This window comes from Pteropus alecto, unplaced genomic scaffold, assembly GCF_000325575.1.
Source record: "Pteropus alecto unplaced genomic scaffold, ASM32557v1 scaffold3, whole genome shotgun sequence".
In the NCBI taxonomy this organism is placed as follows: Eukaryota; Metazoa; Chordata; class Mammalia; order Chiroptera; family Pteropodidae; genus Pteropus; species Pteropus alecto.
In genome coordinates, this window is record NW_006442484.1 from 45,890,804 (window position 1) to 45,905,693 (window position 14,890).

A 14,890-nucleotide genomic window follows, 5' to 3' on the forward strand; every position below is an offset into this window, starting at 1 on the left:
ACAGCCTAACATGGTTGTTTTTAATTCTAAAGAATTATATAGTGATATATTTTTATTTTATGTAGAAAGGCGGCGGGGGGTGGGGGGTGGGGGAGAATTGCCACAAACAGAAGCATGTTTATGCCTTTGAGAGATTGTAAGGTTCAAATACGTGACAAAATAAGGTTGTTCATTATCCCTTTGAACACTTAAGTTATTTGATGAGCTGTCAGGTTACTATAAGGTGTACTTTATATCAGGTCGAGGAGTTATTTTTCATATATCTAAATTTCAGAAAGGTATCTGGTATCTTGGCAAGGGCATTTCGCTTACATCGAAGAATTGTGGTAGCTATGGCAACATAGCACCTTAAAACATTTCTTAGGTAACATTGTCTATGACTTTAGATAGGTTTGGACACTGTTTCACAACTCTTATTACCTTGTGTTGAAATGACTTGTTTGCTTGTCCATCTTCTCAATTGTATCCATCTTCTTAGTTAGACTAACACTGAATTCAGAGCAGACACTGAATTTTGTTCACCTTAGTATCTTCACCATCTAGTTGAGGGCTCAGTATCACAAAATCAATGAATGAGTGAATGAATCTGATGCTTTAATATAGATTCTAATTAGAAAAGAAGGCAAAGGAAAATAGTAGTGGTTATGTCGTTTGGCATAACCTTCTAGATGCTGACTTTACATCAGAGGTGACCTATTTATCTTTTCTTATTTTTCTCGAAATGGCTCTAAGTGCTCAGTTGTCCTTCTGAATTTTGCTTAGGCCTGTGTCTTTCCCAGTTGTTGTTTGTGACACACATGTTGTAGACATTCTTGCTTCAGTCTCCTTAATCACCATCACCAATTCTTCAGCTTTATTTAAAGGTTGAAAGGTAAAATACGACAACTCAGATAAAGTCTAAAACCAATGCCAAACCATCATCAAAAGCAAGACTGTCTACAACTGGTCTACAATGTTCGCCAGTTTTTCTCTCTTCAACACATCATTCTGTATTAAAAAGTAAGAGTCATACAATGAGATATGTCTTGCTCATCTGTATACAGTCTTAAATAAGGGCATCAAACAACGTATTTTTGCTGTTGTGTGTCTGTACATGTTCTTCTCTCATTATTACTGTAGGAGTGACTATGCTATGGAACATGAAGCTGGTTTAAGATAGGTTCTCAGCAGTATAATTAAGGCTAATGAGACTTATGTTATATAAGGCCTGAATGTAGCCAGGTCTGATCACTTCCCATAATAGTCACATTTAAAGTTCTCCCCAGTTGGATAAAAACACTTTTCCCCCTATATGATAAAAGTGGCATAAAAATGTCACAGAAAGTTTAGGAGAAAGCAAAAAAGTAAAAATTCTCCCTCCTCGATACAATGCATTTGAGAAATCCCATCCAATTTTTTTATATACATATTTTTACACAGTTTTATTCACAAGAAAATGAGGCAACATATATATTCCACCCAATTTGGCAGGATAATTTGGAAATTTCGTATTTTAATTTCTTTTGAAACCAGTAATTTTTTGAAGAATTTAGGCCCACGATAATCAATAATGCAGATATTTCCCAAAGTGTAGTCCCATATGCCTGTAGTTCATGTAAGGGTGAGCTAGCCTAAAATTTAAGAGGGTGAGATCGTAAAGTGAGAAAAAGGTAAGAACCTAGTTCTGCATTGGTCATGATTTCTTAGGAATTAAAAAAAATGGCAGGAAGACGATTCAGAGATATAAGTACGAATGGCTGCCACATTTCTGTACCCCTTAAAAAATATCTTTGTAAACCTCATATATTAGATCGCTTTTAGTTGTCTACAGTTCCATCATTTTTAAAAAGTAAAAACTGTTAACAGATAAACAGAAAAGCTCTGGGGCATAACATGGTTACCTTAGTGTTTTACCTGTATTAACATTCTATTTAGGTTCTTGGATTAACCATAATTAATTCTGTTGATAGGATGTGGTGGGGGTGGACTAATTTCATAAAAAGGCCTGAATTTATTATATTGTTGTCAAATAAATTGTATAATTTCGAAGGAATCCCAGCCCCAATTTTTCTCTCACAGGCGTATTTTAAAAAATAAAATATTTACATTTAAAATATTAACATTCTGTCAGAGAAAAATGAAATGCAGATTAAATGCCTTAGTATTTTAATCTTTAAGTTTATATTCATCATAATAGTTGTATATTTTCTATACTATAGTGATATAAAATCTAGATTAGATGAAAATATTCTTATGACAGGACAGTTTTGCAAGAAAAGTGATTTTAATTAGGGCAAAGAATAAGGCTACTAATGTCATGCATTAGTATTTTATTTTAAATAATTATATGATTATCCTTTTAGTAACATATGGATTCTCTAGCACTGTTGTTTTATAAACTCATTCTTAAAAATTCCAGTGGCTTGTTTTCTTGTATTTTCCTTAACTGTGGTGATCTTAAACAGATCTTCAAGTTTAAAGCTGCCAGTTGTTCTAATACAGATGCATAAATATATTTTCTCCAGTTGGCTATTTATTACAAAGACAGTTTGTTTGTGGGTACCGTCAGGACATCTGCATTTTATTGGATTTAATTTTTAGTAATAAAGACCTCCCACATTATAGATTCTTTCCAGCCTAAATTAGCCTGTGTGGGAAGCAAAGAAACTGTCAGTTAGGGAGAAAAAGTGAATCCATATGGCACTGATGATTCTGTTTCCCTAGCTACAATGAAGAAAAGGTTGAGCACAGACAGTGCCCCCAGCAGATCCTTGTTTCTTTCTCAAAAGCCTGTTAGAACAGGGTTGGTGTCAGTTCCAACTCAGTACCTTTGAGCCAGCCCAGTTCATCCATGTGCCATTCATTAATGATTAAGCCATAGACACTCACTTAAATTACAAGGGCACATTCTCCTTTGCCTCTCATCTTGCTCTGTTTCTCTTGCCTATATGCCCAGTCTCTGGCTCTTGCCATTTTTTCCCCACTTTTGGGCTCACCTCTGCCCTTTGGACTTGTTGGATTTTGCTTTCCCCAGTCTAGTTCTCAGAACTCACAAGTTAAAGAGGCAGAAATATGAACATTAAATTGTCACAGATGTTTAGAGAGAGTTATGGAAGGATACAGAAAGGAGACAGCTTCCTAAACGTCATGGAACCATCAGGTTTCCTTTGCAAAAACTTAAAGTTATCTGACTTTTTGATTTACTGTGTGATTTAAAATGAGTCCCTTCACCTGTCTGAACCTGTTCTCATCAGTAAAAAGAGGTTTTGGCCCACCAGATGATCTCCGAAGTCTGTTTCACTTGTAAAATCTTATACCTCTAAATCTGTAACATATTGATTTTTCTTTAATTGTATACCTATAAGAAATTATTTGGTTAAGGAGTAAAAAGTGACTTGTGGGATTCAATTTCTTCTCCTCTTCCTGTCTCTCTCAGCCCCCCCAGAAGGGGAGAAGTGTGTGAAACTAGAGTGTGTATCTTATTCTCCAAGATGAGCTTCATTTGGGGTGCAAAGAGTTGAAGGGTAAACTATCTCTCAGCTTAGGCACTGCTCAAGTCTTTTTGTCTCTGGCAAGCATGTTCCAATAAAAGAAAAATTAATCACTAATGTCTGTCCATGGACTAATCAACCTAGCAGTATAGTGGAACAGAGGAAATTAAAGTGGGTTCGAATCTGGGTCTGAGCGGTCTCCCCAAGCAGGCAGTTTAAATTCGCTACACCTGTTTCCGTACCAGTAAAATGACGATAACAATACCGTCTACTGAGTTGTTACTCAAGGTTACTTGTTTACAAAGTTCTCGCTTACAGGAAGGATATTAAAAATCCCGGGGGTTCCCCTGCCCACCCCCCAGTCTGGAAGTTAGGGTAGTCAAGAACCAGGAAGGCCGCCGCTCCGCCACCCGCGCGGCAGCGAGGGGAGCCTAGGAGCCGAGGGAGGGCGGAGGCAGGGCCGGCGGAAGCGCTCGCGCGCCGCTGTCAGCTGCGCCGGAAGTTCCTGGCCGGACCTGGCGGTAACCTTGGGGTACTCGCCGTCGCCGACGTCGCCGCCGCCGCCGCCGCCACCGCCGCCACGGTGGGCTTTACAAGTCCCAGCCTCAACCGGGGTCAGACCTGTTAGCTGCCGGGCATCACTGGGGTTGCGGAGGAGGACCTTGAGGACAGCGAGGAGCAGGACACTCGGGCGCAGGGCCGCCTAGCCGACATGTCTCTGGTGGCAGAAGCCTTCGTCTCGCAGATGGCAGGTAGCGCGCGTGGCCGCAGGACGCGGACGCACGTGGGAGCTGGCGCGGGGCAGCCGGGGGAGCAGCGTGGGGCTTAGGGCTGCAGCTTTCTCCTGGCCTTGCAGTATTAGATGCCGGACCCAGGCCTGGGTATGGAGGCGGGTGCGGAGTACCAGCCTCATATCACAGATGAGAAAACTGAGGGGGAGACACTTAGCCAAGGTCACCCCGCGTAGTCGCGTCTCCTTGGCGGTGCTTTGTCCAGCCCCCCATTCGGTCGGGAGGGGCTGGGGTGCAGGGAGGAGGCGGTGGGTTGGGATTGAGGTGGGGGGGCGTGGCCACAGGGGCTGGGCCTCCCAAGGCTTAAGTGTATGAGTGGGGACAGTCTCAGTGGTGGGACCTGAATTTTAAGATAATCGTCACTAGTGTGTCACCCTTATTACCTGTGTCCTTCAGGGGCCACTGGTGTTCTTGTTTCATCTCCAAGTGACACAATACTGCCATTGCTAGGTCTCTAGGATTCATTGAAACATCTTTAAATCTACATATACTTTTTAGAAACACCTTTGATTTGATAGATTGAACATGACTGATGTAAATAAACCTATGTTTCCTGTTATTGATATTTTACTTATTGTAGTAAAAGAAATGAAATAGTGTTGAGAAAACGAGGAAACTAGACATATGTATGTTAGGTGTAGGTTGATGGATAATCGTTAATCTTTAAATGGAGTTAATCTTGACTTCCTACCAGTATTTTTAGCATGTGTACAGTAAAGAGACAGCAGCCACCAGGGTGAATAGGTAATTTGAAATAAGATAGTATTTTGGAAATGGAAAATACCGAATGTGTCATAAAATTTAACAAAATGTTTTGCATTGTGTGAGCATACATTTCTTTTTCCTTTTTTTCATTTAAAATAAACACATTGTTTTCTAGGAGAGAGGGAAGCTCCTACCTGATTGCAAGCTTCCTGAAAACAAGGATCATACTTGTTTTGTCCCCCATTGTATCCTGAGCACCTGTCAGTTGGTGCTCAAATATTTGTGACCTGAATCAATGAAAAATCTTGAGATTTCAAGCAACAATCATTTCTGTTTTTACCATTTATGTTAAAAGGTTAGACCATGTTTTAATTTAATTTAGATTGCTTCTATATTAAAAAGCCAGTATGCTGACATTGGTATACTGTATGCATTTGTCCCAATGTGTGCTTTCTTTTAAATAAAAAATGATGAATGTCTTTCAATAAACTTTTAATAAGTGTGAAATTTTGCTTCAGTTAGTGAAGTTTAAGAATTTCTAGGAATTCTATCTGTCCGTCACTTAGCTATTTGTAATCATTTGTTACTCTAGCAGGAGGCATTTAAAGATGGATAATTCAGTAAATGGTGTTGGGAGAACTCCTAGGTCATAACACCTCAAGAATAAATTCCAGATGAATTGAAGATCTAAATGTAAAGTAAGAACAAAAACCAAATTGTAATAAAATAATTAGGAAAAAAATAGGAGATTATTTTAATAATCTTGGTTAGCAGATGAGGCCTAAGCAAAACACAGAATCTAGAATCTGTGGGAGAGAAACTGTCAGATTTAAATGCGGAAAAACTTAAAAAGCTTTGTTTGATAAAAGGCATAAGTTTCTACAAATTAATAAAAATATAACCCAACAGAATCAAGGGTAAAGGATAGGAACAGGCATTTCACAAAAGGGGAAATACAAATGGACAATGAACATGAAAAGATGTTCTTTGTCACTAAAAACAACAGTTTTCCACTTAGTCAGATGGACAAAAGTGAGTATGATAATTTCTAGTACTGACAAGGGCATGGGGAAAACAATTACCCTCAAATTATCAGTGAGTCCATAAATTATTACTACTTTTGGGGAACTTAATATACCTATATTTATTAAAATACAATCCTTTGACCTAGAAATTCATCGGGGGATTTATCTGATAGAAATATAAGGACTAGTATTTAAAGAAATATACAGGAAAAAGAAATACACAGTGATATTGTAGCATTATTTGTAATAGCAAAAACTCAGAAAAGTCCTTATTTTACATCAAAATTATGGTATGCCCACATTATTACAGATACTAAAAATGAAGAGGTACACCTTTGAAGTATATTGGCTTGAAAGCTATGCTTATCTTAAGTAAAAAGTTATAGAATAATAGTATGAACCCATTATTAAATAAACCATATTTAAACATGTATATGTAAGCGAAAAATACATAGAAGAATATTCAACTAATTTTAAGTAGTAATTTCAGGGTAATAAGGATAGGGTATGGATAATTTATGATTTTGAATTAGTTGCCTGGATCGCTAGATGGTGATATGGTAGATGTAAAAATTTAAAAGGATAAAAATAGTCCTGGATATTAAATGGTTTTCAAAATCTTTTATAACAGCCTATGTATTTTAAATTTTGACTTGCCTTTTTTCTTTAAATAGCAGGATATTCCAATATGTTACTTGAGTTCTTGTTTTAAATTTTTTTTTTTTTTGTTACTGTCAGTTGGGTGACTATCATAGGGGAGGATGGAGTAGCCCCATTTGTATTATACGACCTCATTTGGAGCAGTCACTATAGCCAAACGATGGAGTACTGTGATGGACAGTCCTGACTCACTTGCCTATTCCTGTGCCAGGAGTGGCTCCAGGCTTTAGGGCTACACAGAGCAAACAATACACACAAGAGAAGGAGAATGAGGTTCTGAGCTCTAAACGGAAGAACTCTATAGTGTTGATCACTTCCTTCACCTTGCTTTTGCACTGCCTATGGACTTTGGAGTGAGAGTCAGACCTGGGTTCTTATTTGGTTACTTACTAAACGTGTGACTTATTTGGTTACTTACTAAACGTGTGACCTTGGGCAGATTACTTGCCTTTTTAAGTCCCAGGTCTCTTATGTGCAAAACGGTGAAGATAATTATAGGTTATTTAAAGATGATGAGAAAAGATGTAAAATGCTCAGCATTGTGTCTGACACATTGTAAGCACTCAGTAAGTGTTCATTAATATTATTTTTAGCTGTTTACCTATCAGTTTTTCTCTTCTACTGGATTTTGCCTCTAACTTCCTGTGCGAAGATACCAAGTTTAGTCAAGCTTTTAAAAGTTATTTCTAAATAGACTACATAATTTATTTCAATATAAAACATCTGTAAACAGTTATTACAATTATTAAAATTATTCCTATAACAAATTTTTCTAAAATATTTGTTTCAAGATTATACATTTCATAAACTCCAGCCATGTTTATCTTTATTATAAAATTGAATTTTTGGTATAGGTCATAGGTATATACATTCTGAGTCTTTTTCAGTAGAGGCTTGTTTTAATTTATTTTATTTTATTTTATTTTTTAGGCAAGGCAACCCTTGATCGACCTCACAGATTTCAAGGACTTTGTCAGTTTACAATCTCTTATTTTTTTATTTTTTATGCCTACAGCACCTGGTCTTCCTAGGTGGTCTCCCATTTAAGTACTAACCAGGCCCAACCCTGCTTAGCTTCCCAGATCAGGCTTGTTCAGGGTAGGATGGCCGTAGACCCAGTATAGACCTGTTTATTAGACATTGCTAAAAAGTTTAGCCTTAAAAACTTAGCTAACAGTTATCTGATTACTGATATTAAGAGTAAGCATCCATCTTTTTAAACAGGCTTAAGAGAAACTGTGAAAGCCTGTAGGAAAAATGTTTTGGCAAAATGTGAAAAGATTTTGAAGACAATGGCTATTCTTACAATGGAAAGAATATGGCAGCTGAAATCCACCTCCTATATTGCTTTGTCAAATTTGCTTTCTTGTTTATTAAAAAGTTATTAATTGGTTATTATAATAAAGGAAAAAAAAATTTTTTCTTGTATAGAGTTTTGTGGTGGCCACAGCTGGAGCCTGGGTCCTCTGCACAGAACCTCTCTGTGGAGCTTTGCAACATGGTCAGTGAATTCCTGATAGGAACATTTGGTGAATGACAATTCTTTCCAGTGGTTGGGAGTGAAATAACTGTAGGTCTTAGAGATGGCATCACAGGTGGCCTTGGTGAAGTTGCCCAGAGTGGCAGTGCAGCCCCTGGCTGAGGTGTAGCAGTCATCAATACCAGCCATCATCAGCAGCTTCTTGGACATGGGCTGAGACAATGCCAATGCCCCTGGGGATGTGGATAGGGCACACAAACACAGAGCCACAGCAGCTGGTCACCTTGCAAGGGATGGTGTGGCGTTTGCCGATTTTGTTCTCTCAGTAGCCTTGCCGCACAGAGGTGGAGAGCTTGGCGGGGATAATAGCCCCATGGATGGCAGTGGCAACCTCCTTGGAGTACTTAACCCCCAAACCGGCATGACCATTATAGTCCTTGATGCAACAGATACCTTGAACTGGGTCCTCTCCAGCGTGGGTCTGCTTTTGCACCAGCATAATCTTTAAAACCTCATCCTTGAAGGATGTATGCACGAAAAAGTCATTGATCTCAGATTCCTTGATGGTCAAGGAGAAGAGTTAGATCTCCAGGGACTTGGTCTTCATATTCTCGACCAGGCGGCCCAGCTTGGTGACAGGGATCCACCTCTTGCGACCCTGGCCTTGACCTCCACCCTAGACACTGTTGCGGAATCCTCCAAGGAAGCTGCAGTGGCCTCCCATTCCAGGGCCTCTGGGGCCTCCAGACCCTCCTGTAGCACCTGTGTCATCAGCCATTTGGTGTTATCTCTGAGAAACTTAAGTGTCTATTTTTGAGCATTGTTCTCGATGATTTATACACATAAACGCCAATACTAACAATTCGATCCTGTTAGATAGGTGGTGTTCTTGTTTTATATATAAGAAAATTGAAGCTTCCTTAGGTAAGAGAGTAATAGAAACAAGGCCCTTGGATTAAGAAGATCTGAGTTTTCAGCTCTGCTCTGCCTCTTATGATCTTGGGCAGACCCTTCTAGGCCAGACAGCTTCCTTATTTGTAAAAGGGAGATAATATATGTTAAATATATATTAAACACCTAGTATATGTTGGTATGTGTTAAATATTCAATACATGCATGTTTCTGTTATTACCCAAAAGTCTTTGAAGATGTTATCCCATTACCATTTTGGGCAGCAGAAAATGTCCAAAGTGTCTTTATTTTTATTAACTCATATACCATCTTTTCTGAATGATCTTATTACTTCACCAGCGCCTTGCTATATTTTAAGCATATCAGTTAATTTTATCATACTGTAATTATTAATCTTTTGAAATAAGGGCAATGTCTGTTCTTTATTTAGAAGCTCAAAACTATATAAAGGATGAAAAAAGAAGATTGGAATATTTCATTTATCTCATTGTGGGCATGTGGATGCTTAATTATTTAAATTTATTAATAACTTCATTCTAGCAGTAGCATTAATTTATAGTATGATCTGAGAAAGTAGTTTTATGGGTTCTATGGAACCCATATTGAAACATCTTGAAAGTAAGTAAATCAAACAAATGCTTAAAAAATTTTGTTTTTACATCAGTAATAAAGTGTTTCTATTTCATCCCACTTGCACATCAGTACTGGGAAATCTGGACTTTAAAAGCATCTCAGAAGGGTCCTACAGGCACAAAAAAGTGGAAAACATAGGTTAAAAATTCTTCGTAAATTAAAAATGATCCTGTTGTTCATGAAGTTTATTGAAAATGAGGAAAATGATAAACCTTTTATATCTGTATGTCTAAATACCTAAGGATAATTGCAACAGCTAATTGAAAGAATACAATACCTTTAATTCTTTTGTTCTTAAAAATAAGGATATTTTATTATTTATACTTAGTATTCTGAGGATTCTACAGTATTGGGAAAGGCACTGAGGAATTATTGAACCGGCTGACACATTTTAGAAAATCTTCTTTGATTCGTATTAGTTTTATGAATAATCTCATACTGTAGTGCTTATCACTTTGGCACACTGGAAGTAGATATTGAAGGGGCAGATGGAGAAACAAAACAGACAAAATGGGTTATATTTCAGATTACAGGCAAAATACAATTTATTGACAGTAGTGTGGCCTATTTTATCATACTTGTATTCATGAATACATTGAAGCCAAATTAGAGGCAGTGGTTTTTTTTTGCCTTTTAGAAAACTTTGGTATGATGTTAAGATCAATTGAAAGGCTTGTATCTGATTTGAAATAGTCTATAGTTAAACATAATGAGAGTTTTAATTTTCTTGTATGCTTTATTAACATTTAATATTCTGAAATTACATATTTTTTAGTTTTTAATAAAAGATTTTGGTGATGGGTGTCCCATAAAATTTGTCAGTCTTATTTTTATGAAGATATTTCAGTTATTAATGTTAACTCAGGCTTTCCATATTTGAATGAAAATTGAAAGAAAACATCATCAAACTTCTTAACATTTTTCAAACATTTTTGAAGTTTCTTTATAAGCAGTTTTCAGATGGATTAAAGATATCAAATGAAGATGGGATATTAAATTCAAGCTCCTCATTTTTTGTTCAAAGACAGAAGTTATAATATTCAGCAAATCCAGTTTCACATTTATGTGTAGAAGTATTTGCTTTGCCAGTAAGAGAAATGCATGTTTTAATTTTTTAATGCTTTGTAAATGATCTTTTATTCTTGAATACTTTTCTTATTTTTCTACATGCTATAAATGAATCATGGTTTTGAACTTTCCTACATCAGTAATAAAAATGAAATTTGGTTAGTAATAAAGAAGGTTCTTTTTATAAAAACAATCATTTGCCATGGCAATTCCCATTAACTGTAACTGCATTTAGCAAGATGGAAACCATAAAAGACATTTCATTGTGCTTATACACTCAGCTATATTTTTGTGCTGATTACATATTTTTATCTCTGAGAACTTTTATAAACCAAAGAAGTTCCTTCATGATATAATCTGCCTTTGGATATTTAAAAAAGACTTTTGTTGTGCATAGTTGTGTATATTTATTTTAGTGAATGCAGCGTCCTTAGATATTATAATAGAATTTCCCCCTCATGTCATATTTTATTACCTGGTCAAACTTAGAGCACTGACTAGAACTTCTTACAAACAAATTGTATCATTTGTTAGATACGAAGAGGCCATTATTACTCCAGCATTTATTTCTGTAAGGTAATATTGGCAGGTGATGCTTCAATGATCTGGCTTTTTATCGACCTTTTCTTTTGATTACTAGCCTTTATATTATAGGAAAATGTTTTGGCATTATGAATTATAAGTAATGTTCCTGATTTTCTTATTTTATAAATTTAAAAAAGATACATCAATAAGAAATAGTATAAAAATAAAAGTTACTGTATTTTTTCATTAGACATTGTTATTGTTATTGATTTAACATTCTGGTTTGGCTAGGGGATGAAAAGGAGTTATTTAAGTTAACTATTTAAGTGGTAATTGATATTTGTTCTTCATTTGAGATTTTGAATTATTCTTGATGTATTTTCTCCTAAAACAAATTTCTCCTTTTTGCCATACACTTGTATTGATTTTCCCATAGTATCATTGGGTAGCTGTTTGGAGAATTAATATAAAATAAATATTTGGAAAAGAGAGATATGTTTTAGAAATCATGGAGTACAGGTTAAAGAAAATATGTTTCATTATTTACGCTTTCGATTATTTTGATATAGGTAAATGACTTCTGGTCTGCCTTTTATAAAAAGATTATGGTAGAATTTTAGCTTAGCTAGCATAATTAAGTCATTTTTCTCTTGGAGTCTCTTTTTTTCTCATTTTCTTAATAATGTAGCGCTGCTATCAGACCAGTGTTTATGATGGAAGTAAGCCATTGCGGTTACTGGGTTTCACATTCTGGAGACTAGAGGCCAGGGAGCAGTGATGTGGTCAGGAAGTTGGAGAGCGAAACTTCAGGAAGGTAAAGTTTCAAGATAATGTGTTAGTCAAATGGAACTGACTGTGCAAGTGTCAAAATCTATGCCTGAAGCAGTAAAATGGAATTTATAGATGTAACATGGTCAGGAGTCAGTTTGGTGACTGATTTAAAAGAACACAGGGAATTCTTAGGCTTCAGATGAATTAACATTTAATTGTCTTTAATGATAAGTCTGTGATGAATAGTAGCTATTAAAACTATGACTGATTAGTTATTTTTGTAGTGTACAAACCACACCAAAAGTTAGGGGTGTAAAACATCCATTTTATTAAGTTCATGGATCCTGTGGGTCAGTAATTCAGACAGGCCACAGGAGAGTTGGCTTGTCTCTACCTCACAATGTCTGGATCCTCAGCTGGAAAAACTCAAAAGGCTAGAGATCTAACAGCTGAGGGCTGGAAACATCTGGAAGCATCTTCATTCACATGTCTGATAATTGATGTTGGCTAGGAACTCAGCTGGGATTGTCTTCTGGAATTCTTACACATGGCCTTTCCATGTGGCGTAGGCTTCCTCGGAGCCTGTGGCTTCAGAGTAATGAGATTTTTTTACTCAGTTCTTCAAAGGCGTGTGTCCAAGCTAACAAGGGAGAAGTTGCATCACCTTCTGTGACCTTGCTTTGGAAGTCTTGAAGCATCACTTCTACCATGTTCTATTGGTTGCGAGAGTTACAAGTCTGTCCAGTTTCAAGGGGAGAGGAATTAGACTTCTCTTCTTGATATGGGGTGGGGTGTGGGGTGGTGGCTTGGTAATTCTAGAAGAGCTTGTAGGACACGAGATATTGTTGTGGCCATCTTTAAGAAGTATAATCTGCCATAGTAACTAAGAGGGTATATACTGGTGGACAGGGCTCAGCCGAGTCTGTTTTAATTAGACCTGGGAAATGCCTAATCCTACTTATGACCTAATAGAGGTTCTAAAACTGGATGGGGGTGGATGAGAGGTGGAGGTGGGTAGAATATTGTGTAAGGGCGATAGGATGGTAAGGTGGTAGGGTGGTATTGCACATTGCAGTCAGTTTTATGTGGAGCTCTCTAAATCAAGACATGCTTGCTTTGCCTTGCACTTCCCACCTGCATGCATGCACTTGCACACACATTCTTTTTTCTTACCAAGGGCCTATTATATGTGAAAGTCAGGTGCAGCTCTAAGGCAAGTTTTTAAAACATTCCATAGGTGATTGGGCTGTGCACTTCTGGTTAGGAACCATTGAACAATTTGGAGAGAAAGTGAGTTCATGAGTTTACACTGTTGAATTTAGTATATATTATCGAGTTATTATCATTACTTAATTTGGTTTGATGGTTTTATTTCCAGAGTTATAGCAATATTTTTTGCTGTGAAATATCTTTCAGACTTTAGATAGCCAGAGACCTGCTTGTGTTTCCTACAGAACATATTTATTTGTTAGATTGAGTACCTAATTTGCATGCTTTGCTAGGTGCTGGGGTACAAAAATGAGTAACACAATTTTTGCCCTTCATACACTTAACATTCTTGGGTAGGATACATCTATTGAAACACATAATTTCAATATCAAGGAGTCAACTTTATAATAGAAATGCTAATTTAGGATGCTTTTACCAAGCATTTTACCTTTCTTCTCTCACACTGAATTAGGAATGTTAGATTTTTAGTGAATACCTCTACTCCTTTCCCTGCCTCTCCACTTTCTGTCTGTCACACTTGTGATTATTTTTTGGACCCAGTTCAGATTTCATCTCATGAATTCTTTCCTATCTTCCTTGGGCAGATTTTGTTATTTCTTCAAGAGGCTTCCTATCTTACTTTATATGTACTTCTGGTCTAATGCTTGTATTAATTATTGATTGAGTACATTCTGTGAGCTAGAGATTGTGGCACTTATATAATTTATCTAATTTTATTCTTCCAACAACCTTACAAGGTAGGTAATATTTCCCCTTTTTACAGATGAGATAATTAGGGCAAGAAGATTAAGCAACTTGGCCACCGTCACTCAGACAGTAAGTTGTGGAGTTGATAGAGGAACCCAGGTACGTCTGACTTCAAGACCTATGTTTTTTCCCCTGCACCACCTGTGTTCACTTACTGTATCATAAATGGTTATGTGTATCTCAGTCACCTCTTCTCAAACTTCTCCTCCTACCCACTCAACAAATTTAGATTCTAGAGAGCAATGACAGTTTTATATTAGATTCTAGAGAGCAATAACAGAGATTCTTAATTATAATCTGTTACATTTTGGAAATTCAGTAACCTGTTTACTCAGTTAAATGCCTTAAATATCTTTTTTTCCTATGTTTCTGTGGATTTTCTACCCTTGACTCCTATTCATGAAGGGATTCTGGTTAGGCTGTGTTATCTTGTGTGTGTGTGTGTGTGTGTGTGTGTTTTGTTCTTGGGGTATCTTACCATCCTGCCGGTATTTTGGAGGTCACATCCTCTGTAGGGGATCATTTGCTTCATGGCTGGTTGAGAGCAGCAGGGAGGAGGAATGGAGAATTTTTTGGTTGATGTGAGAGAGTGTATGTAAAGTACTTAGAATAGTGAGCACATAGTAGATACTTAAAAAAAATAGGTGCTATTATTACAATGATTGTGTTTGGCTTAGAGTAGTGGGGAGAATTGCTCCTAAAGTTTGAGGGAAATCTATTTTCCATTTTCTAGGATTAGATTTAGAGAGAACCATTAAACCTTGAAGGTTAACATTGTTAACATTATTGAGGTCTGATTCTTGTGTGGGGCTGTTTGTCTTCTTGCTGTGTTTTGGCCAGAAATTGTACTTGTAATCTTAACCAGCTGTTTTT

At 36.9% G+C, this 14,890-nt stretch overlaps 1 protein-coding gene and 2 pseudogenes across 1 annotated transcript in view; 1 reads left to right on the forward strand and 2 right to left on the reverse strand.

Annotated features, from left to right (window-relative positions):
• Positions 1-3,959: 3,959 nt before the first annotated feature.
• The window catches only part of MTX2 (metaxin 2), a 59,474-nt gene continuing 48,543 nt past the window's right edge, over positions 3,960-14,890 (forward strand). The window contains exon 1 of the mRNA XM_006921230.3: positions 3,960-4,222. Coding sequence (XP_006921292.1) covers positions 4,183-4,222 — 40 coding nt within the window. The 5' untranslated portion in view covers positions 3,960-4,182. The remainder of the gene's footprint in view (positions 4,223-14,890) is intronic.
• LOC112470825 lies at positions 7,658-7,766 on the reverse strand (annotated as a pseudogene).
• On the reverse strand, positions 8,067-9,530 carry LOC102896307 (annotated as a pseudogene).